Genomic DNA, 26,764 nt, shown 5'->3' on the forward strand with positions numbered 1-26,764 from the left:
TTTTAGCCATCCTAGTGAGTATATAATGGTATATCGTCATGATTGTGATTTACAGTTCCTTAATGATTAATGATGTTGGACATCTTTTCATTTCCGTATTGGATATTTGTGTATTTTTTTGTGTGTGTGAACTGTCTATTGCAGTTGTTTATTTATTAATCGACTTTACTATTGAGTTGTAGGAATTTATAACATATTCTGAGCATAAGTCCTTTGTTAGATGTATGTTTTGCAAATATTGGTTTTGTGTGATGGCTTGTTTATTTGCTTAGTTGATGTCTTTTGATGAATATAGTTGATTTTCATTTTGATGGAATTTAAATTTTTTTTCTTTTTTTTTTTTTTTAAGATTTTATTTATTTATTTGACAGAGAGAGATCACAAGCAGGCAGAGAGGCAGGCAGAGAGAGAGAGGAGGAAGCAGGCTCCCTGCTGAGCAGAGAGCCCGATGCGGGACTCGATCCCAGGACCCTGAGATCATGACCTGAGCCGAAGGCAGCGGCTTAACCCACTGAGCCACCCAGGCACCCTAATTTTTTTTTTCTTTAAGGGTTATTGCATCCCAAGATATCTTGTATATTTTTCAGGTCGCAATAGTCTGTGATTTCTTATAGGCATTTTATAGTTTACATTTTTATGGTTAATTTTAAGATCCAACTCAAAATTAGTCAAATGAGTTATGTTCATTTGTTTATAGATATATCTGGTTATTCCATCAGCCTTTGTTGAAAGGATTTTCTTTTATCGCTTAAATGCTTTAGTTCTGTCTGCAACTTCTGTTGCAAATCAGTTGACTGTATAGAAGTCAGCTATCACTCATACCACTTTTTTACTGCATATAATGTTAACTTTATTTACTCCATCCAGTTGACCTCAAAATTTGCTTTTCATCTTCGTGTTTTCATCTCTTTGACTATGATGTGCCCATGTGTGGTTTTCTTTGTAGTAATCCTGCTTGGAATTTAATGAATTTAGATATGTAAGTTCGTGTTTTTCACATAATTTGGGGAAATTTTTGGTCATTTGTCAGATATTTTTCTGTCCCATTATCTCTCCTCTCCAACTGTATATGGTTAGACCACTTGATGTTTTACTACAGATCCCTGAGGCTCTGCTTATTATGTTGAAAATCTTTTTCTTTCTCCTTTAGATTCAATAAGATATATTGATTTATTTTCCAGTTTAGTGACCCTTTTTCTGCTGTATCTGATCTGCTGTTAAGGTAATCCAATGAATTTTTCATTTTAGACATTGTACTTTTTAGTTTTAGAATTTCCATTTGGTTCTGAGAAACTACCATTTCTCACCTGAGGTTCTCCCCTGCCATGTATACGTTTCTTATGACATTATTTTCCTTTAAATACTTGGACATATTTATAATACTTGTTTAGAAATCCTTGACTAATTCTGACATATGGATCATTCAGGATTTGGTTTCTGTGAGCTGCTTTTTGTCTTGACTCTAGATCTCTTTTTTTCCTGTTTCTTCTTTCTGGTATATTTTGCTTGTGTAATGGACTTTGTGGGTGATACACTGTTGTAGGCTTTGGATTCTGTTATTTTTCTCTGAGTGTTTTGGGGTTTTTTGTGTTTTGGATTTTTTTTGTCCTGATAGTCTGTAACATGTTGGGATTCAAACTCCAGCATTATTACTCCTATAATAAGCAGCAAGGAGACTCAACTCAGATCTTTCCACTTTTTCCAGCCCTTGCTTTTTTCTGGAGCCTTGGAGTCTTTCCCAGAGGAAGATCATCCAAACGTTTGGGCATAGTTTATAAAGAAATTTTGTGGCTCCATCCTTTCTAGGATTTCATCTTTCATGTTACAGTGGCTCTGGCAATCCCAGACATTGTCTTCTGCCTCCTCAGCTGGCAAAACAGAAGATTTCTGCCTTATTCTTCAGTGATCATTGTTGCATGGGTGGATAGGTGCCCTCAGACAAATAGCCTTATAACGACAAATCCTACCTAACACAGTTCCCTTCTTTTATGGATGTTTCCCTCTAGTTGCTACCTGCTTTTGGTCACTCTAACTTTGATGCGAGGTTTTTATATTTTGTCCACAATATATCATTGTTACATGTGGGAAGTTACTTTGTCATTTTCTGATGCAGAACATCGGGATATTGAAGCATCATTTTTATTGAGTCAGTAAAAATATTGAATATTCAGGAATATTGTAGGAAATAATAAAATGCCCACTAAATGGAATATTATAATACATCATGTTAAAATTCTGAAACAAAAACTGGAAACCGAACAGGATGTCTGCTCTCACTGTAATTCTTAATCTTTAGACTAGAGATTTTAGGCAAAGTAATTAGATAAGAAAGGAGGTGAAAAAGAGGCATAAGGACAGAAAAGGAAGAAAAATATTTTCATTAATTGTAAGTGAAATGGTTATCTACAGGAGAATCTATATACTGTTAGAACTAATAAGGTCAGCATAGAAAACTAATAGTTTTTGTGAATATCAGCATGTACATTAGTAGGTTAGAAAGTATAATTTTAAAAAGATACAGAGAAAATTATAAGACAGTTTTAAAGACAGACCAAATAAATCAAATTATGAGTCAACTCCTCCACTTCAATCTATAACTTCAGTGCAGCTCAATATAAATCTTAGCAAGAATTTTGTATAATTGGAAAAACCAAAAACTCAACCTGGTATTTAAGGCCTAAAGATTATCAAGACTGTTCTGAAAATGGCCAAAAAAGGTCATTTAAGCAAACAACTAGACCTAATTTTTAAAGCACAGGTAAATTTAGAGTGGTGGTGCAAAGATAGATACATAGATTAATAATTAAACAGAAAAAAAGCCAAAAATAGATTCAAGCATATGTGCAAACTTGGACATAATAAAATAGGGAGCAATTGGCCTACCAGAGAGAAAAATGTATTATACCACACCATACGTAAGAGTAAATTCTTATTCAAATAAAGATCAAACTTGAAAAAGCTAACTTTAAAAATATTAGAATGATATATGTCCTTAAAACTTTAGCTAGATAGGATGTCTTAAGATAAAAAAACACAGATCATAAAGGAAAAAATTAATAAATTTGACTAAATCAAAAATTTAAACTATAGTAAGCTATCACTAAAATATATAATTAGTGAAGTTAAGTATATGTAACAGGATTCCTGTCCATAGTGTATAAAGAACAGCTACAACTTAATAAGAAATAGTCAACTCCTCTTAAAAATGGGCAAAGAATATGAACCAGCAATTTACAGAGGAGAAAATCCATATGGCCAGTGAGCAGGTGAAAAATATTGCTAGCAATTGGGGAAAATGACAAATTCAAAAAAAATATATCCATTAAGATAGTGTTTAACATGTGTATTATATATCATGTATAAATGGCAAATATTTGTACAAAGTAGTAGGAAAGTATAGACTATTATGTGGTACTGATGGAAGTGTAGATGGATATAAACTGCTTGGGACAAGAATTTGATAATATATTATACAATTGAAAAAATACATCCATGAGCCCCTGAAAATTAACTTTTGAATTTGTAACTGAGAGATTTCCACTGTGTACATCAGGAGACCTATACAAAGTTTATTGTGACATTGTTAGTAAGAAAAACTGGGAAGTATAAAATTGGCTTTCAGTAAAGAAATAGATGAATGTATTTGATATATTCACCCAATTGAATAATTTTCAGCAGTTAAAATGAATGAACTTCATCAAAGTGTGTAGATATCAAAAATAATATTGAATGAAAAAAGACAATTGCGGAATATATATAATGTAAAGGCAATTATATAAACATTTTAAAAATCTTCTTGGAACAGCAGTATATGTTGCTTATAGACTTGTATATCTAATACTAGTATTAAAATACCAACTGGGGAGCTTACACGTCAAATTAATGATAGTTATCTTTGGGAAGGTAGTGAAATGGTATGAGACTGGACAGAAGAACAAAGGCGACTTAATCTATATCCTTCTGTTATGCCTGTGTAAAGTATGAAGTAAAAATAATCAAAAGGCTAGGTCAGGTGATTGCCAAAGTTCATATCTAGCTTAGAAGCACTTACATTTTACCTTTTAAGTTTATTTTTTCAAAGGTTATCTTTTACACATACTTTTTAGATTTACGAAGTTGTTTATAATAAGACATAGTCATCTTCAGATATTCCACAGAGCCGGTTTCTGGTAGAAAAGGAGTATATTTAGGGCTGTGGTTTAAAAAATAATTACATTTTCAGTTTCATATTAATTTCTCTAAAAACCTTTTTTCAAGTGGTCCCAGTACAGGGGGCTGAATGTGTTTCTGTCATTTATTCATTTAACAGATTTTCTTGAACATCTAACATATGCCAGATGATAATAACAGCAGTGAGCAAAACAGACAAAGCCTGCTTTCATGGAGTTTAAAGTCTAGTCAAGGAAGATAGCCAGTAAACAAATAAATTAATAAAAATATAAAATGGGCTCAGTTCGTTAAGTGTCTGCCTTGGGCCCAGGACATGATCCCAAGGTCCTGGGACTGAGTTCTGCATCAGGCTCCTGGCTCAACAGGGAGTGTACTTCTCCTTCTGCTCCTCCGCCTACTCATTTTCTCTCTCCTCTCTCATTCTCTCTCAAATGAATAAATAAAATCTTTAAAAATATATATAAAATGATTGGTGGTAAGTGCAATAATGAGAAGCAAAGCAGAACAAGAAGGATAGAATGATGCAGAATATTTTATATGGGAAAGTCAGGGAAGAACTATCTGTAAAATACAACATCTTGCAAAGTCATGAAGAGAATTAGAGGCTGACAGAAAAAACCCGTACAAAGGCCTTGCTTTTGCCTTGAGAAGGAGCACGGAGTGCTCCTAGTGTGGCAGGAGCTGAATGAAGGAAGAACAGAGAAATAGTAAGAGATGAGATTGGAAAGACAGCAGAAGGCTGGGTCATGCAGGACTTTGTTGGCTATGATCAAGACTGGAGCAGAAGACTAATGTGGTTTGGACAAAGAATCACTCTGGCCACTTTGTTCAGAATAGCCGACAGAGTTAATTGGGGGTGGATGGGGGAGACCAATTAGGTTACTGCAACACTTTAGACAGGAAATGGAGGGGGGTTGTTTAGAAGAAGGTGGTGAACAGTGCTTGGATTCTTGATGCATTACTTTTTAGGAGCAATTCTTAATCAATACTCTTTTTTATCTCAGGGAAACTGGGAGTTACTCAGAGAGAAAAAAATAGCAGACTTGAGCTGCTAGTGAATGAGTTATAAGCTATACAAACGATCCCAAAAGACTTAAAAAACCTCTGAAAAGTCTAATGTGGGATTGTGGGAAGGGGATTTCATTTCCTCTTAAGTGGAGGTATCATTTGCTTTTCTTGTTCCTTTTAGTCATTCTGATCTTTGCAGTTGAACTTAATCCAGTTATACTTTGTTCTTTAAAAAATGAAATTTGAGGTCCAAGTACAAATGAAAAGTTTTGAGGTTACTGATTGTATTAATCAATACAAATGAGTTCTAAATGTTGATTTTTACTTTAATTGTATAGATATATATACAGAGGCAAATAACCAAACTTTCTGATACTTGTTTGCTCTAGAACCTTTTATGAAAGATAATTTGGTTTGTAGCATCTTTTAAGTTATAAAATATCTCTGAACTTACACATTATTTCATTGCATTTATACTTTAATGTGTTATAACAAAATCCAGGTGATGGTTTAACTGTTTTATACTGGCTTCATTTGTATTATATATTAATAGTTCACTTATTCAGTAATTCACTTATTTGGTAAATTGATATGTAGTCGCTTTTTGGGGTTATTTCTAAATGTATTCTCCCCTTCCAATTTATTATCACATCAGTTATGTTTAGGGATTCCTTTCCCTAGCCTGTGTGGGTGTGTGTGCACACATGTACATATGTTAGAGGGAAGGAGCGAAGAGACAATCTACTTTATAGCAAGTCTTTAGAACTACAGATTATATTACACCATTATGGCTTTTAAATGCTAAACAAATTATTTTCCAGAGTGGCAGGCATACACTAAAAATTGTAATTCATTATAAACTCTGTGTCCTATTTCTTTGTATAATGCTTATCTGCATTTTTAATGTATCTCTAAAAACTTAATTGTTTATTCAAAGCATCTGTTAAAATGATACATGTTAAAATGTAACATGTATTGTTAAAATGTAACAACAGTAGGTTGATTCTATGTAGCAGGTAACTCAAGATGTTCTCATCATGCTTTAGGACTAAATTTAGTGCAGTGAATGGGAATAGATGTTTGTTTGGCTTTGTGAAAGATGCAGTTTTAAGGTATGATGCTAATCTTAAAAGGAATTTTACTATTTTAAACATTTATTTTAACATTTTTATTAACTTAACTTTCTTTTTCTTTTAGCAAAACTGTACAATCTAAAGTGGACTGCATTTTGGTAAGTAAAATGAGTAATCTTCAAGTTCTTTTGTAATAAGGTTTTTACCACTGTATAAAATATATTATCCTTGAGTAAATATTTATTGTAAATATCTCAATTTTAGAGAATAAAATTTGATATTGAATTACAGCCCTAAGGGTGAATAGGTATAAGCTATCTACTTTCCAATATCGCATCAATAATGAAATCACAGTCTGAGGTTATTGCATGTTTTTGAAACTTACTGGCGTTTTCTAAAGATCACTATGCATTTAATAAAGTTCTTTCTTTTTCTTTTCTATTGACTGTAAGAATTTGTTGAAGGAAAAGATTTAAGATGTTTGATGGGTTCGTTTTTTGTGATAACATATTGTTCATATTTAGGTTCCTAGAATTTAGGAATTAAAGCCACAATAATAGTTCTAATTTATGTTGTACTGAATAGAACTTTTAAAAATTGTGTTTAAATGGGAGCTTTTTAAAATGCTTCATGCTGTTAAGACCTAGGAAGGTAGTAATTAGGGATGGAGGGGTGCTTTTGACCCCAATCCCCAGAGGATATCCTTGATATCCCAGTTCTCAAGAGTCTCATTGTTTATCCCTCAGAAGTTACTGTATATTGCATTCTTTTCAATACCCAAGATAGTGTTGGAGGATTATTCAGCTTTTGAGGCAGAAGACTAGTACAATTTTTAAGATAAGACATTTGTTAAATATTAAATAAGAAAAAGGCTTTTAAATCTTTCAAGTTCAGAATTGTATTATAGCATGAGGTCTAAAGTTACATATATTTGATGAAGAAGATAGTAAGATTTCTATCCTCTTGAACCTTATAGTTTTTTGAATAAGGTAGATATTAGATGAATAGTCAAGTAAATGAGCATTATAATGGTAGATAGTGATAAATGCTATTATGAAATAGCAAGTGTTGGTGGGTAGGGGAGGGCAGGCAAGTGATGGTGGGTAGGTTGGATGATTAGGAAAAACCTTTTTGAGAAAGTGGCATTTGAAGGGAGACTTGGATAATAAGAACCCAGCCTTGTGTGATGAGTTGCCTGTGACATGGACTAGGCAGAAGGGAAGAATAAGTACAAAGATTCAGAAGCAGGAATGAGTTGGGGATATTTACAGAATACAAAGAAAGCAGTGTCGCTGCATCTTATAGAAGAGAGAGAGAATGATGGAAGAAAAGTTCAGGTAGTGAGAAATTTTCATAGGATTTATTTAAGCTATGGCAAATAGTATGGATTTCATTCTAAGTTTTTTAAGTTGAATAGTATGACCCAGTTGTTTTTAAACCCCCTGGTTGTTGTTGAGAAATGGGCTGGTCTTGGGGGATGAGTATAAGCAGGGAAACCATTTAGGGTATGGGGAAGTCCAAATGAAAATTCAAGGCTCTTGCTTACATGATGGCAGTGGAAGATGGAAAAAAGCATATAGATGGATTCAAGGCTTATTTTGGATATAAAGCTAATTGGCCTTCCTTGCTGATGCATTGAATGTGCAGGGAGAAACAAAAAGGAATCAAGGGTAATTCCTTTTTGGAACAAAAGATTTCCTTGAGTATTTCTTGTAAAACAGTTTGCTTTTAATGAATTCTCTTGGTCTTTATCTGTGAATGTCTTTATTCGCCTTCAGTTTTGAAGGATAGTTTTGCTGGAAATAGAATTTTTGGTCAAGAAGTTGTTTTCTTTCATCTCTTTGAGTATGTCATTCTGCTGCCCTTAGCCTTCGTTGTTTTCATATTTATGGTGAGTTGTTTTTCTCTAGTTGATATCAAGATTTGTTGAAATTTATTAACTTGCTTGTTTGCTCACTCACATACTCTTGCTTTGACTATTATATGTGTAAGTATGGATCACTTTGTGTTTATCCTACTTAGGATTTGCTGAGCTCACAAGTATAGAGTATTCTGATTGGGGTAGTTTTTATCCATTATTTCTTCAAATATTTTTCTGTCCCTTGGATTCCCCTCTCCTTCCAAAGCTTTCACGTTGAAATGATTTTAGTTTTATCCCTCCAATCTCTGAAGCTTTTGTTCATTTTTTCTCTGATTATCTTTCTCTGTGTTCTGGGTTTTTGTTTTTGTTAAAATTCTCTGTATTTGATTCATTGTCATCATGTGTACACAAGCAGCCTCATCCTGGCAATACTACTTTCCAAACCATGTGGAATAGGTCATGGGAGCAGCCCCTGGCAGGAGTGACAGACTTTGAACAGTTAATACTGAACTAAAGTTAAGTTTTTAATGACCAAACATTTCTTAACATTCCATTTGCTATTAGTTTCCAAAACCCTTAAAATAGTTCTTTTTTGGCCATTTATACTATTTTATAGTTATTTCAATGGGAGGATTTGCTGACCTATTCATTTCAACTTTTCTAGATAACTCAACCTTCTCAAAAAGATTTTATCATGTTTTCTTATAAAAATTTTTATAACTTCAGCTTTTTCTATTAGGTCTGTTAACCATTTTGATTTAAATTTGTGTTTTGTCTGAGGTGAACTGAAATGTTTATCTTTTATCATACGACTGAATAATCCATTTTTCTAACCATTTACTGAGTGTAAAGTGAAAATCCTACCCTTTCCCAGTCATGATGTGTGTTTTTTTTTCCCATTAATTTTCCCGCATTAATTGCTAGATCTTTCTTTTTCCCCATTAATTGCTAGATCTTTCCTTATGACATCATCACATGTCTTGTTTACGGTAGCTTTGTAGAAAGTCTTATATCAGGTCTTATAATGATTCAAATTAATTTTAGCAATTCCATTCAGATTTTGGGATAAATTTGTCAATTTCTATTAAAAAATCTACTGGGATTTTTAAAATGGGGATTATGGTGATTTATAGATCAATGTGGGGTTGTTGATATCTTAATGAAAAATCTTTTAATCCATGAGCATGGTATATCTCCATATTAGTTGGGGCTTTCATAATTTTTCTCAGCAGTGTTTTGTAGTTTTCTGTGTATAGGCTTTATATATATTTTGCTCAATATTTTTATGCTTTGGATACTGTTGTGAATGACATTTAAAAATACTTGTTATACAGTGTTTTATTGCTAATACTTATATTGACCTTGAAGTCTGCAAATATGTTAAATTTACATGGTATATCTAGAAGTTTATATGTAGAGTCCTTTGGATTTCTACCTGTTAATCAAGTTGTTCATAAATAAAGAAAAGTTTGATTGCATTTCATTTTAAACTTCTGTTTATTTATTTTACTCATCTCATTGCACTGCTAGGACCTTCAGGACAATGTTGAATAGAAATCGTATGAATGGATTCCCTAACCTTGTTCCCAGTCTTAGAGGAAAACCATTCATTCATTCACTTTTTAATGTGATATTAACATTACCTTTTTCATGGATGCTCTTTTCAAACTGAGAATGTTCCTTTCTGTTCCCTATTCCCGAGAGGTTTTTTTGTCAAATATATGTTGTATTTTATGAGATTATTTTTCTGCACTATCAAAATAGTCACATGATACTTCTTTATTCTATTAACATGGTGAACTATATTGATTGACTTTCTCAAGTGAAAACAGTCTTTGAATTTCTGTGATAAACTGCATGATACTTTTAGATATTGCTACATTGGATTTGCTATTTGTTACTGTTTTTGTGTTAATTAGGGCTTTGGATGTGCTTTTTTTCTTATAAAACCTTTTTCTGTTTTTGGGATCTGGATAATGTTGATTTCATTTAATGAGTTCAAAAGTGCTCTTCTCTTTTTTCTGAAGGAATTTATTTAAAATTAATATTTTTTCTTTAAGTGTTTCATAGATTTTACTAGTAAAACTGGGAAAGGTTTTAGTTACAAATTTAGTTTTTTTCATTATTACAGAACTATTTCTAAAACTTTCTTCTTGATACAGTTTTAGTATGTTAGTCTTTGAAGGAATTTGTTCATTTCTGCTATATTATTGAATTTGTTGTTATAACATTGCTTATAATATTTCCTTATTATTCTTCACTGTCTCTAGAATTTGTAGCAGTTATCTCTGATTCCTGATGAGGGACCTTTGTATTTTCTTTATCCTTGATCAGTTTAGCTAAAGGTTTAGTCATCTTATTGTTCTTTTCATATGAATTGAGTTTGGCTTCATTGATTTTTCTCTTGTTTATCAGTTTTACATTTTGTTTCTCTTCTAGTAAGTGTTACTTCTTTCCCTTTGTTTACCTGGGTTTTAATTTATTCTTATTTTTCTAGCTCCTTAATATGGAAACTTGAAACTTTTTTTTCTTTCCTATGGTAATCATTTTTAATGCTATAAATTGGCCTCTAAGCACCGGTTTAGCTGCATTCCATAAATTTTTATGTAGTGTTTTTATTATCATTCAATTATTTTTTTTTTCTATTGTCCATTCTGATTTATCTTTGTACCCATGGAACACTTAGATAAATCTTGATCAATTTCCAAATAGTTGAGTATTTATCAAAGCTTGTTTATTTTGGGGGCACCTGGGTGGCTCAGTTGGTTAAGCATCTGCCTTCAGCTCAGGTCATAATCTCAGGAGATTGATCCTGATCAGTGGGGACTCTACTTCTCCCTCTCCTACCCCCCCCATTCCTACTCTTTCTCTCTCTTTCAAATAAATAAAAAATTTTTTTTAAATTGTGTATTGTCTGCATTTGTGAATATTTTCTATATACTTGAAAAGAATATATATTCACCTGTCACTGGATGGAATGTTCTTTATCCAAAAATTAGGTCCAGTTGATTATTGTTTTTAAAGATGTGTTTATTTTTCCCCTTTATTTCAGTAACAGAAAGGAGTGCTAAAATGTCTCTCTTGTGATTGTTAACTTTTTTTTCTTTCTGATTCTGCCAAGTTTTGCTTCATGTATTAAAAATACTATTAGTAGCATAGGGAAACCTGGGTGGCTCAGTTGGTTAAGAGACTGGCTTCAGCTCAGGTCACGGTCCTGGAGTCCCAGGATCGAGTTCGGCATTGGGCTCCCCACTCAGTGGTGAGTCTTTTTCTCCCTCTGATCCATCCCCCTCTCATGCTCTCTCTCTCTCTATCTCTCTCTCTCTGATAAATAAATAAATATATAAAATCTTCTAAAAATAAATAAGAATATTATTAGGAGCATAAATATGTAGGATTATTATGTTTTCTTTTTGAATTGGTTCATTTATTATTATGCTAGTTCCATTTTTGTCTCTGGTAGTATTTTGCTTTGAAGTCTGATTTGTCTAATATTAGCATAGCTCCTCCATCTTATAATTAGTGTTTGTTTGTATGACATATCTTTTTCTGTACTTTCACTTTTAAGCATTCTAGGTCTTTATAAAGTGTTTTGTTTTTATTGATGACATCATATACGTGTATCTTTCTTATCCACCCTGACAAGCTTTATCTTGTTCTTACTTGTATGGTTGAGTTTACACCTAAGATTTTGCCATTTATTTTCTTGTAGGTCTACTGTTAATTCTCCTAGTTTTAGTTCATCTGAAAAAAGTGTTTAATTGTCTTTCATTTCAAAGGACATTTTTTTTTTTTTTTGCCTCACCGTAGCACATACCCTCCCCAATGTCCATCATTCAGCCACCCCATCCCTCTAATACCCCTCCTCTTCAGCAACCCTCAGTTTGTTTCCTGAGATTAAGAGACTCTTATGGTTTGTCTCCCTTTCTGGTTTCATCTTGTTTCATTTTTTTCCCTCCCTTCCCCTATGATCCTCTGTCTTGTTTCTCAAATTCCTAATACAGTGAGATCATATGATAATTTTCTTTCTCTGATTGGCTTATTTCACTTAGTGTAATACCCTCTAGTTCCATCCATGTTATGCAAATGGCAAGATTTGGAGGTTTTTTGATGGCTACATAGTATTCCATTATATATATACACCACATCTTCTTTATCCATTCATCTGTCGATGGACATCTAGACTCTTTCCATAGTTTGGCTATTGTGGACATTGCTGCTATAAACATTCAGGTACGCGTGCCCCTTTGAATCACTACATTTGGGTAAATACCTAGTGATGCAATTGCTGGGTCATAGGGTAGATCTATTTTGAGATTTTTTTCAGGAGCCTCCATGCTGTTTTCCAGAGTGGCTACACCAGCTTGCATTCCAGCCAGCACCAACACCTGTCATTTCCTGAGAGGTTAATTTTTTACCATTCTGACTGGTGTGAGGAGGTATCTCATTGTGGTTTTGATTTGTGTTTTTCTGATGCTGAGTGATGTTGAGCACTTTTTCCATGTGTCTGTTGGCCATTTGGATGTCTTCTTTGCAGAAATGTCTGTTCATATCTTCTGCCCATTTCTTGAGTGGATTGTTTGTTCTTTGGGTTTGTTCTTCGAGTTTGATTATTTGTTCTTTGGGTATTGTTGCTTGGGTTTGATAAGTTCTTTATAGATTTTTGGATACTAGCCCTTTATCTAATATGTCATTTGCAAATATCTTCTCCCATTCTGTTGGTTGTCTTTTGGTTTTGTTGACTGTTTCCTTTGCTGTGCAAAAGCTTTTGATCTTAATGAAGTCCCAGTAATTCATTTTTTTTTAAAGATTTTATTTATTTATTTGACAGAGAGAGATCACAAGTAGGCAGAGAGGCAGGCAGAGAGAGAGAGAGAGGGAAGCAGGCTCCCTGCTGAGCAGAGAGCCCGATGCAGGACTCGATCCCAGGACCCTGAGATCATGACCTGAGCCGAAGGCAGCGGCTTAACCCACTGAGCCACCCAGGTGCCCCCCCCCCCAAGTAATTCATTTTTGCTCTTGTTTCCTGTTTCTTTCTCTGGCACACAGCCCCATTTGGAGTCTCCGAATCCAGCAGATTCCTGCAGTGCACTCCTATACTGCTCCTCCCAGTAGAGGATGGGTGGAGGGGGTTTTCCCTGGATCTGTCACTTGTGCGGTTTCTGCTTAAAGAGTAGTGGCCCGACTATGCCTTGGATCACAGTTTATGTCAGCCCTGAGCTGAGACCCCACTCATCAGCTCCATCTCTGCAGCCAGCTTCCCTGCTCCAATACCTGGGTGCTCTTCCACACTCGGGCACCCCCTATCTTTCTGGGGCCCTGAGGGTCCTGAGACTACACCAACCCAGTGAGGATTCCACCCCTGACTTAGCCACTGGAGCAATGTCCCTTCACAGAACAGACTTCTAAAAGTTCTGATTTTGTGCTCCTCTGCTCTCTCACTTGCTGGGAGCCAGCCTTTTCCCCCCACAGTCTGTCTTCCCATATATCACCTCGAATTTACTTCTGTCCACATTCTACCTTCCAGAAGGTGGTTGCTTTTCTGTTCATAGAATTGCCTCTATTCTTCTCTTTGGTCTCCTGTTGAGTTTGTAGGTGTTCAGAATGGTTTGATAACTATCTAGCTAATTCCAGGGACTAGACTAAATTTAGGTCTCCTACTCCTCTGCCATCTTGCTTCAAAAGGCATTTTTGATACAGAATTCTAGTTCTTCCAGTATTTTAGCAATGGCAGTCCACTTTCTTCTGGCTTACATAGTTTTCATTGGAAAGTGTGTAGTTAATCTTGTTTCCCTGTGTATAATACATTCTATTTTTTTCCTCTCCTTTGACTTCTTGTAGGATTTTTAGTGGTTTTCAGCAGTGCTATTATAACAGCCTTAGTATGATTTCTTTTGTTTCTGTCCCACTTGTGGTTCATTGAGCTCCTCAAACCTGTGAGTTTTTATTTTTCACCAATTTGCAGAAAAATTCCTAGCCTTTTAAATATTCTTCTTCATTGCCATCCTGGGACTCCAAGTAAGTCACAAAGGCTATGCTTAGTTATTTTTTTCTCTTTTCACTCCATTTTGGGTAGGTTATATTTCTTTATTATCACATTTCCTAACATTTTTCATTGATTCTGTTGGTCTAATCTGCTGTAAATCCCATTGAGTGGATAATCTATTTTAGAGCCTGAATTTTTCAGGTCTAGAAATTCCACTTGAGCATTTTGTTTTGTTTTGTTGTACATTTCTCAAGGGCCTCTATTATGTCTCTACCTAAGTCCTCTGCATTCTTCCTCTATTTGCCCATGGTGATCCCATCTACTTTGATGGTTTCAGTTAATGTCAGTTAATTGACATGTCCAAGTTAAGCTCCTGATTCATATATCCAACTAGTTAACAACTGACCAGTTTACTACTATGTTCCATAGTCACTTCAAACTCAGCTTTTCCAGAACCAATCTCACTGTGTCCATATTCTCTATCCCACATTCTAAACCTATCTGTATTAGTTTCCTAATGCTGCTACAATCAATTGCTATAAACTTAGTTGCTTAAAACAACACATATTTATGACAGCTTTGTAGGTCAGCAGTCTGACATGGTCTCACTAGGAAAAAGTCAAAGTATCAGTATAGCTATGTTCCTTTTGAAGGGCGTCTGTTACCTTGCCTTTTCTAGCTTTTAACGACTGTGTCTTCAAAGCCAGTGATGGCTGCTCAAGTCTATCTTCCACTGTGCTACCCTGACACTTCCCTTTTTTTATAGTCAAAGCTCCCTTAGCCTCCCTCTTATCTGGACACTTGTGATTACATTGGGCCTTTTGGATAATCCAGGATAATCTCTCCATCTCAAGGTCATTAATCACATCTGTAAAGTCCCTTTTGCCATAGAAGGTAACACATTTATAGGTTCCAGGGATTAGAAGTTTAGGACATGAACATCTTGGAGGACCATTATTCTTTCTACCTACCATACTGTCTTAGTGGATGTACTCACTCATCCATCTTAAAAACCTGATAGTAATTCTTGACTTCATTCTTTTCCTCAGCCTACCTCATATCTAGTCAATCACTGGGTCCTATCAATTCTGCCTCCTTAATTGCTCCATTTTTGTCTGTCCCTACTGCTCCTGCATTATTCTGGATCACCATGCTTATTGGAAATACTGCAGCTATTCCTTTGCTTCTAGACTCTCCACTTTCATTCCGTTCTCCACAGCACCATTACCTAATCAGCTTTCTAAAGAGGCTCCTGGGTGGCTCAGATGGTTAAGTGTCTGCCTTTGGCTCAGGTCATGATTTCTGAGCCGTAGGATTGAGCCCTGTGTCAGGTTCCCTGCTCGATGGAGAGTCTGCTTCTCCCTTTCCCCTTTGCCTCTCCCCACTTCGCATGCATGCTCTTGCTCTTGCTCTCTCTCTCTCTCTCTTAAAAGAATAAATAAAATCTTTTTTGAAAAATCAGTTCTAATAAAATGTGCATCTGATTATTTTACACCCTTGCTTCAAACCTCTCACTGGCTCCCCATTATTCTGTCTTAGGCTTGGGAGACCATTTGTACTCAGGCCTTCCTCTTGTTTAATCTTACGATTCTCCACTCCATCTATAGGCTATCATTAAGCTGTAGTGAATTGTTGTAAAATAAGAGAATATGTTTTCTCTCTAGCGCTGTGCATTAAAATGTGGCTAGTGAACACTTAAAATGTGACTAATGTGACTGAGGAACTGAACCTTTATTCCATTTTAATTAATTTCAAGTTAAATAGCCACATGTGGCTAGTGGCAACCAGTTTGCATAGTGCAGATCTAAAGCAGTGGTTCTCAACCAAAGGCATTTTTGCCCCCTTTGGGACATTTGACAATATCTGGAGACATTTTTTATTTTCATACGCAGGGTATGTGATCAGCATCAAGTGGGTAGAAGATAAAGCTGTTTAAACATTCTACAAAACACAGGACATCACCTCATAACAGTCATTATCCCAAAATTGTCAGTAGTGATGAAGTTGAGAAACTGTGGTCTAGACAATTCTTCTTTTTGATGTTTTATTCTTTCTATTGGCTATCCCTACTTATATTTTAAGATACATTTTAGATATCACCCCCTCTGGAATGGCATCTTTGATTTCTCGGGTCTGAGTTCGATACATCTTCTGTCCTATATTAACCTGTGCTTAATTACCTTTCTTGGTATTATGTAGTCACCTCTAAGATCATTATAATAAGCAGTTTTTATTTGTTCTTAGCCTCTTTAGTATAAAAACCTATTCATTGGAATGTGATTCAAAGGTACATGAAGATGATCAATATATATTTGCTAAGTGTGTGAGTATCAATTATTAAACATTGCAATTTAAAATATAAAGAAGGGTTGCTACCTTCAATTTAGGCCTTTTAGACACCTTACACTTGCTAAAATATTTCAATTTATTTTTTGGAATTACTTCACATTTTACCAGTAAGAACAGAAACTTGTTTCATTCCTTGAGAGGAACAGAACATTTTTGTCTGACATTCTCCCCTTTTCCTTTGTTCTACTCTGCTTTACATATACCTCTTCCTTCCATCCTTTCCTATTATGAGATAACCAGCCTAAACCATCACCACTCCATGGAGTACAGATGGGGAGCTAAAACTTAGTGCATAGATGCAGGAAGGATTTAAAGTAAGTGACGTGAAACCAAGAGGCCAAATACTAAGGAAACTGATGAGCAGTATAGCAGGATTGCTCAGTTAAGGCTATAGAATGAAATAGGCCTGAGTTTGAATCCTTGCTCTAGCCATTATTACCATTACTGTTTGGTTTTGGACAATATTTACCTAATTCACTTTTGTAAAAAAAGGACATAATAATAGTGACTAACCCACTGAGTTGTTGAGAATATTAAGTGAAATAATTAGTGTAAATACAGTGCCTGGCACATAGTGAGCACATATGGCAGCTTTAGTTGAAGATGTTATATGTGTAAATTGACAATGTGGTTGTAATTGGCTTAAATTACCATAAATTTGTTTCAAGAAGTCTAAACATTAGTCAAAGACATGTTTTATGTTCATCATCACAGAACATACCATTTAAGAATGAATGCTCCCCCATATGGAACCACTGAGAGGAGAGTATTGAATCCCTGAAACATAGTGAATGGAGGATGGGAAAGGTTGGGAATCTCCTGGCAAAAGCCATCCAAGAAGCCAGAAGGGGCATATTGTAGAACAGATGCCGATATCGACACTCCATACTCCCTCCTCCCCCGGGCCTTTGTAGATGCCGTTTCCTCTGCCAGCTGTGCCCTTCTCAAATTTTTCACTTGGATCACTTTTTTTCTTTTTTTTTGGAATCAGCTCAGAAACGGTTCCTGAAAGTTTTGTTTTTCTGCTAGCAATGCATTCAGATAACAGATAACAGCAGATAACAGAAAACCAAATTATTAGTGGCTTACAGGAATTTTTAAGAGTTTGTATTGTCTAGCATGTCCAAAGTTAGGCATTCTAGAGTGGTGCTCAGCAGTGCCACCAGAGTTCTAGGCTCTTTCTTTTTTGCTGTATCATCTTTTACCCATTCACATCATCGATGGCTGTTGCACTTACATGCCTTTGTCCAAATGGTGAGGCAGGAAGAAGGGAGGAAGGGCAAAAGGGCCTTCTAGAGAAACTCTGTTTTTATTTTAAGATATTTGTTTCTATTCTGAAAACCCACTTCAGAACCTTCCATTTCCAGAGTAATGTCACTTGGATATTCCCAGCTATGCAAAAAACTGGACCATGGAGGGGTTTTTTGTTTTGTAGCCTCTATACCAGAGAAAGACAAAGAAGAATATACATACATACATAATACAAGTTCAACCTATCTGCCTTATCTTCTCATGTTAAAGGCCCCTCTTTTCATGCACCTCGTAAAATGTTCTGTGCTCATATTAAAGCTCCCACCACATAGTATGCTAATCACCAGATTAATTTGTTTTCTTCTCCAAAATAAGAACTTTTAAGTAAAGACTGTCTTGTGGTCTTTGTATCCTCAGTGTTTAGCACAGTGTGTAGTATGTGGAATATACTCAGTAAACACTTCCTGAATGATTATTCACAAGCAATAATTATCAAATAGAGTATATAATATGTATATAATGTCCCCACACAGAGAGTTCCTTTGTATTTGTTGTTGTTGTTATAGTATTTATTGAGTATTTATTACCAGATGCCAGACAAGTGCTTTACATGTTTTATCATTCAATCCGCTTAATTTGCCTCATCTGTTTTCATCTTCATTTTCCAGATAAAGAAGCAGGCTCGGATTGTTATATAATTTGCCCAAGGTCCTAAAAATTGATAATTGGTAGAATTAGACTTTTAATCTAGGTAGTCTGACTCCAGATCCCAGGCGTTTAAAAACTGTGATACACTATTTCATTGTTTAAAGCATCTGAAATATGAGTTTGTATGTGAATTTTTATTTTTATTTTATTTTATTTTATTATTTCATTATTATTTTTTAAAAGATTTTATTTATGTATTTGACAGAGAGAGATCACAAGTAGGCAGAGAGGCAGGCAGAGAGAGAGGAAGAAGCAGGCTCCCTGCCAAGCAAAGAGCCTGATGCGGGGCTCAATCCCAGGACCCTGAGATTATGACCTGAGCCGAAGGCAGAGGCTTTAGCCCACTGAGCCACCCAGGTGCCCCATATGTTAATTTTTAAAATTTCTGTTTTATTATAATCAAGAAGATGTTTCTGAAAATTATTTTCTAACTTTAAAATAAATCTGAAATGAGGAAATTAAAAGCTAATTTCCTTATCTTACTGAATTTAAGTAGCCAGTAATTCTAAATGCAATTTAATTTTTGTATGCAGCATGTTTGAATGCCCTTTAAAGAACTTCAGACATGCTCGCTAAGACAAAATAGCTAAAATTATTCTAATTATTTACATCAATTACGATTGCGAAAGCTGTGCCACTATGAAATACAGCAGTGAAAAATATAAAATTGTATTTGTGCTATTTTTAAAGCCCAGCATTTTGCCTGTTTAAAGACAAATGAAAATATTTGTAGTGGTATAATTGTGAATAAAACTTTTCGTTAATGTTTTAATGCTTTTGCAGTGAAAACAGTTGATTTTTACTTTAATAATAGCAAATATATCTTAAACTAAATTTCTCATGAGTTACAGCACTTTTAGATCCATAATGTCATTATATGTTTGTAAAGCTGATCCAATTATATTTCTACAACCAATTTAATAGTCGAGGTAAAATCTTACTCGATATATACGCAATACCAGTGGATTAGCTAGACCCCAGCAGAATTTGAAAGCTATTCAGTCCATATTGCTTAGTCACCTTAGTTCAGTTAAATGACAGCTGTAGAAGTTCTAAAATATGAAAGAAGTAGCCATGAGTTTTTTGGTATAGAAAAGACCTTGTTTGGTTAGAGCCAGTCACAGCAGGCTGGGAAATAATAGTTCATGTTTCCCACAATATGGTCCTTCGAAGAATAGTTCCATAAGATGTTAATATGTTACACAGAAAGTTCTAAAAGTCAAAAATGTTTCATGAACTTTGGTTTAAAATGTGTCTTAAGAGCTATTAATACGCTGTTAGATACATCATGAATCTTAAGTACTCAGTGTGTTCCAAATTTTTACCCTCTAAAATTTAACCTTGAAACTAGTTTTCTAGGCCACACTATTGAGGAAAAGATTGGTAAAATCTATAGGCAATTTTCTAGAATAGAAAGAGAAATTATTTTAAAAAAAGAAGAAGAAGAAAGAAAGAGAAATTATTTCCCATATGTTATCATTCAGAATTACCAGAATATTGAGAACTTCCTATTTATGTTACTGTGTTTTAGGCATTTGCACCACCAGGAAGCAATATTTCTACCAGTTCTAAAGTTCAGGTCTCCTAAACAGTTAGTTCTGCTTTGAAATTATTAGAATTAATAATGATCAAAAGAGGCAGGGAAGGCTATTTATTCTGGTTACTGTTAGGAAAGGCTAATGTAAATATTAAACAACATTCATTTTGGCAGGAAATCAGTTGAAAGCAAGAAGAAAAATATATGTCTCATAGACTTGGCAATTCAACAGCAAACCTGGTAAGAATATAAAATGGTAAGATTAGACAGTCTTCACCTACCTTTCTTCTCATCAGTTTGAGAGATAAAAGTCTCACAACCAAGACTAAAGGAGGCTATTTTAAATGCCATTTGTGTCCATGTTTTAAACTTCTCAGGAGGCGTATATGGCCTTACTTTGAGGGCTCTAACTGATCAACAGTCTAAGAGAGGACTCTTATGTGTTGCTAGCAACTTCTCAGTCCAAAAAATGCTGCATTGATTGTCCCTTTTTTTGGTGACTTAGTGTAACCTTAACAAAGCACTTACCCTTTGCTCTGCACTAAGGTCAAGTAAACTGACCTGGGCAAAATGTGAGTATGTCTAGAGTTCCTTGTCATCAGTGAGTCTATAGGCTTCCTTACCTAAGTCTGCTCTACTGGGGTAAGGTTTTATTCATGGAAGTTGACCAAAAGTGGACTTTGTAGGATTATCATTAGGAAGAAGTGGAAAGTGATGTGAAATCGCCAGAATACTATTCCTTTTGGAGGGCTGGAGAAACCTGAAACTAGGTGACAAATGCTATCATTTAAATTATTCGAGTAGTGAGGCACTTTCCTTCCAGGGAAGAACTCTGAGGAGGGTCCTCTTGCAAGAGAATAGAGCAGAAAACGTGAAGATGTGTGTTTGAATCTGTATTCAGTGTATCCTACGTTCTGATTATTGATTCAGTAATTCTTTAGAGACTACTCTCTATCACCCACTACCATTGGAATAGTGTTTGTCCTCCCTAGGGAAATGAACAAAAATGAACAGCCTAGGGGCACCTGGGTGGCTCAGTTGGTTGAGTGACTGGCTCTTGATTTTGGCTCAGGTGGTGATCTCAGGTTCCTGGGATCCACCCACATTAGACTTCACACTCAGCAGGGTATCTGCTTCAGGATTCTCTCTCCACCTCTGCCCCCACCCCCACCCCCTGCTTGTCCTTGACCTTGTAGACCAGAGGTACTACTCTAGAAACCCACAGGTTAGATCTATTCTACAGAGGTGTTTTGTTTGGCCCTCTTTGACATTTTTAAATTTTTGGATTGGTTGTCGTTTTTCAAAATTGGGAGAGTTCACAGAAATTTGGTTTCTCTTCAAAATTTGGGACACTTAAGTCCTTACTTCCACATGACAGCAGTTGGCTGGGCTGATGTAGCAGCCATCTCTTTCCTTTTTTTTTCTTAAGATTTTATTCATTTATTTGACAGAGAGATCACAAGTAGGCAGAGAGGCAGGTGGGGGGGGCAGGCTCCCCACTGAGCAGGAGAGCCTGATGCGGGGCTCGATCCCAGGACCCTGAGATCATAACCTGAGTCAAAGGCAGAGGCTTAACCCACTGAGCCACCCAGGCGCCCCAGCAGCCATCTCTTTGAAACATGATTTGAACTCTTCAGTCTCTCAATCCCCACCAAGCTTTTAGCTCCTCAACATAGGTATTTTTTTTCTCTATAGTCTACCTTAATCATTTGCATTACCTGGCTGGCATTTGGGTTTGTGACCTCTCTTTTAGATTCTTTTGGGTCAGGGTTCTTCTGAGAGTCATTCTTTACAGAGTTGAGGGAGCCATGGTAGTATGTATGAGGACAGATAATAAGAAAACAGCCTCTCTTTTTATCTCTCAGTAATCTGGACTCTCTTTACTGTCAGTTCTTGCCGTGGCTGGCCATTACAACAACTGTCAATAGAAAAGCAAAAGTAGGGTAGAACAAAGAATTATGGTAGCTCTTTTGAGTCTATCCCATTTGACTAGTCATCATGCAAAACATTTTGTCTTCTTATTTCCCAATGAAACCTTCCCTTACCACTCTTATTTAAATTTCCCTTCCCAGCACTTTTTCTAAATAGCATTTATCATAATCATAGAACATATGTTTTACTTTTAAATTTTGTTGATTGTCTCTCTCCTAGTATTAAGATTTAAGGTCATGCCTAAAGCATAGTAGACACTCAGTGCTGGATGAAAGAATGAATGTTCTCATGTAATTTAAAAATTTTCAACTCTGTCACATGGTTAATGTCTTAGGTTAGAAGCCATTACTGCTGCAAAGATTGGACAGGAACTAAAAGATATGTGAAACGTTAAGAGTGTGGTTTGTCTCCTTCCTGAGAACCAGACCAGTCGTGTTAGAGTTCTAAGATAGATGATACACTGCCAGGCATAATTTTGAGTATCTCACTCAAGGAATAATTTTTAAAGAAGAGGCACTTGTCCTCTCCTGCCCTCCAGAGATATGTAATATAATATGCCATCGAGGGGGCATATATGAAGTGTTTACAATTGGGAGACTTCTTCATCCTTTCCCTCCTTTATGGTGCAAAGCATGCTTTCTCACCTCAGATGTTTGCTGTAATAAATGCTAAATGATGACCAATGTCAACTTACTAACTCAGTCTTGATTAAAACTGAAAGTTTTGTTTGCAGTATCTAATTAAAATACATCCTAGCAGTGAAAAGCCCTTTTATTGTTAGAATAGAGATGGGGTTTATCTTGTGATGTGGCCTGAGGGTTGCTGTTAGTGAGCAAAGACCTATTTCAGAATCCGATTTTTTCCTTTCAGTCACTTGGTGAAGAAGTGGGTAAGTTTCAAAAGAAAGAGCATTTTTGTGTAGCATTTACTGGGGCAGGGAGGAAGACTTGACAAAAGGGCCAGATTTAAATAACTGGTTTTGTTTTTTAGTATCATAAAGAAATAATCTATGGAGCCAGGCCATTTAGAGGATATTGAACCTTTTTCTTTTTTCTTTTTCTTTTCTTTTTTTTTTTTTTTTTACATTAATCATGAGTTACTTCATCTTCCCTTTGTATGGGAGGACAGTACAGTCATAATGTATTGGTTTGTTTTGTTTTTCCTCGTGTTAGGGACTCAAGTGGACTGAATTGCCAGTAAGGCCCAAATCTTGAGTTCTAGTAACTCTTCTCTCATAATTATCAAGAATGCCCTAACCATTGTCAGCTACCTTTCAGATTCATTTTATTGTCAAAAAGAAAAATAGGAAAGAATAATGGCAATCTCTTACCACTACCTGAAAGAAGCTCAATTTTCATTAATATCTTGGTATTCATAAGAATGGGATAATACACAAAAGTGTGGTCTGATAGAAAACAAATGAATTCTTATAGCGTGGTTTTTCTATCTTTGTATATTTTAAGTCATTTCAAACTTATATTCTGAAAAGTAAAGTAGGCAAAACAAGGAGAGGTTACTAGGAATGGAAATACCAAGTCTATTTTAAAGCATGTTCTTTAAGATGACCACTGTTAGATACAAATAGATGTTTCAGTGTCCATGGCAATCTCTTTAGCTTTTTTCTTCCATAAATTAATCTATTTCCAATTTTATTTGTGGAACTTTCCTAATATATTCCACAGAATCTACTGAGAAATACCTTACTTACCTGCATTGGAGTGTGATTTCCCCACTGCTTCTGCTGCAGCCCTTCAGGGCATATTGATGTCAGAATTTCTCAGCTAGATTGTAATTGAGGCAACCTGAAGGGTTTTTTGTTTGTTAGTTTGTTTCAGATTGTCATAGATTCTTTAGATCACCCAGCAGAATTAGAAGAAAGTAAGAAGCAAAGTTAGGGTTTCACTGAAGTTTGTCAGCCTTGCTTACTATTTTTAAAGCTGTCCCTTAGTAATTGATGTCTTTCAAATAGACTCAGATCACATTCTTAATCTCTGAACATATTATAAAGAAAGCTAAACCATTTTCATTTTATATCTAATTCAGTAGGTTTACAAATAGAGTAAATTCCCACAATAATACAAATATAATAAAATTTTCCTCCCCATTTGATTTATACTTTCTCGAACTGAGAATGGAAAAACAACTTCCTCTTACATTGCTTGTAGCAAGTAGCTCAAAAGAAAATCATACCCCATCCCCACCGTAGTTCTATCATAGCAGGTTAGGAAAGTGAAATTAAGACTTCTAAGCAATAAGCATTGAAAATTAGAGTCCTCGTTCCTTGACCTTTTTCTCTGTCTTCCTTATTCAATCCTTTGGGAGGACAGCTTTAACAACTGCTGGGGCCCGAGAGAATATAATATCAGGTATGTTGATTGTTTCCATAAATTTAAAAAGGCTATAGAATAAGGATCTACTTTTCCCCCCTTTTAGTCCTTCTGTCAATGTTGCTGGTGAAAAAGGTAAAAACTGCGGTGCTCCAGAATCAGTGTCACCTGAGGAGGAAAAAAAAATTAGATTTTTTTTTAAAGTTCTGTTTTTTGCTTTGTTTTGGTAGTTTATAAAATCAAATGCAAATTCAAGCATGACTATCCTATCAGTGTATATATGTTCCATCCGCATATGGTTAACTGAAGAAATAGTCAACCTGAAGAATGTAGGTTTCTAGATTTTAAGCTTTAAGTTCTACATAAAAATTTAAGTTAAAACTTTTTAAAAAACCTTTTTCTGATACCACTTTGAAAAGTAAATTTTAAAGAACTAATTATGGTTGTGATACCCTGGTTGTTCCTCTTCCACCAGAATTCAGTCATTGTCAGCCTAGCCAGTTCTTTGAAGGGTATTTATACATCTCAATAGAAGAGTTTCAGTTTTTTCTGGAAATAAAGATAATGATCCTCAGATGTCAGTTTACCATGGATTTGCATAAAAGTTTCACAGTTGAGCCTTCACTTTGTTAGAGTCTTTGTTAAGTATCGGCCCTTACCTGGGGGGCTTATTTGTGATCTTGTTACAAACAAACCTGAATAACATCTGAGAGGGAAGTCTCATAACAGGAAACACATCACTATAGCAAAACTGATTTCAAATAGAAAAAATTTGAGAAATTATAGCATAAACCGGATCCAAGATGGTCCCTCAAAACAGGACCAGATCTCTCCATTCAGAGACTACCTTATAACTATATTCCATGGCAATAAATACAAACCATCTGCTTGAAGGGCTTCAAGTTCTGGTAGTCAGACATTTGAAATTCAACCTGATCCTTGGCAATCTATCCTGTTTATATTGATAGTTCAGAGGTAGATGTCTTGAGCATACAAGCAGGACTGCTAAAAATAAACTCAGTTTTTGAAATATAGTATATTGTTTCAAGTATTTTTTATGATAGAAGACAAATGGGAAATTACACATTTCATTCCATATTCAGCCTAGGAAGAGCTTTTATATCTGACCTATTCTGCTTAAATTGATTTCTTTCTCTCTAGTAGCACAGTTGTTGTCAGAAGTAATTTCTAATTTCTATTTCATCTTGGTGGCTTAGGAGGGAATAGTATCTACCTTTTTCTATATTCACCCTGTGGAAAGTTAGTGCTGGTGGAACATTGTCTTCAGTAACTTAGGGGCAAGTGTGATGCTCATATATGAAATCTAGGAGCATTGTTCTACGTACCTCCTAAGTTAGTGGAGGTCACCAGGCTAAAATATTTCCTAGAAGACATCTTGCTTTTTCAAATAAAAGATTATGTACTTGTTGATAGAATTTAAATAATAAACTCTTCTACCAAAATATCTTAAGCAGTTATATATTTCAGAATAATATATAATAATAATATCTATCATAGATAAATTTTATAAATTACTTTTAATCCTCACAAAATTTTTTTTTTAAAGATTTTATTTATTTATTTGACAGAGAGAGATCACAAGTAGGCAGAGAGGCAGGCAGAGAGAGAGAGAGGAGGAAGCAGGCTCCCTGCTGAGCAGAGAGCCCGATGCGGGCCTCGATCCCAGGACCCTGAGATCATGACCTGAGCCGAAGGCAGCGGCTTAACCCACTGAGCCACCCAGGCACCCCCTCACAAAAATTTTATGAGCATTTTATCATGGTTTTACAGATTACTCAGCTTGAACAGCTTGCTTAATATCACAAAGCTAATGAGTGCAAATCTGGAGTTTGGCTGTAAGCCTTCTAATTCTATATTCTGCACCTCACTGCTGCTATATCTTACTGCTTTAGATAGATTAGATTTGAAGGTTCAGTCTATCAAGCTCAAGTAGCAGCTGTTTCATTTGCTTTTAATAGATAATATAGGTCATATATTCATACTGGTTATCAATAGGAAACTTGCCTGTTAAAGTAAGATTTATAAAAGCTCTATCAAAGCTGCTTTATTACTGTGTTAATCAGTTATTGGGTAATATTTTTATAGAAAAATCTGGGACACAAGTTCAAGAAGGACCAGTGAATCATACATTTTGCTATATTACACTCAAGGATAAATCGTTGATTTTTTCTAAATTAATAGAGAAAGATGTTTTTAAATACTAAAAGTAAAGATGACATTTCTTGTTAACCTGTAAGTAAACAAGAATCCCATAATAGATATGGTATGAAAAAATGAGAAGGGAATTGGTGAACTACAATAAAGTATATTGGGCAATCAGCTAAACTTGTGGGAAATTTTTAATTAGAACTCTGCTTTATAGAAAAATAAATTCTAGGGGTATTAAACACCTAAATGTGAAAAACAATACTTAAAAAGAAAATAAGGGCTAGTTTTATGACATTAGGATAGGAAAGGATTTCAAAACAAGACACAGAAAACACAGATTATAAATGCAAATGTTGATATATTTGACTTCCTGGAAATTAAAAACTTCTCTGC

At 35.2% G+C, this 26,764-nt stretch overlaps 1 protein-coding gene across 1 annotated transcript in view; it reads left to right on the forward strand.

Moving 5' to 3' along the window:
• The window catches only part of RFX7 (regulatory factor X7), a 115,343-nt gene that overhangs the window by 58,367 nt on the left and 30,212 nt on the right, over positions 1-26,764 (forward strand). The window contains exon 3 of the mRNA XM_082734447.1: positions 6,376-6,409. Coding sequence (XP_082590573.1) covers positions 6,376-6,409 — 34 coding nt within the window. The remainder of the gene's footprint in view (positions 1-6,375; positions 6,410-26,764) is intronic.

The sequence above is a fragment of the Mustela nivalis genome (genome assembly GCF_964662115.1).
Source record: "Mustela nivalis genome assembly, chromosome: 6".
NCBI lineage: Eukaryota > Metazoa > Chordata > Mammalia > Carnivora > Mustelidae > Mustela > Mustela nivalis.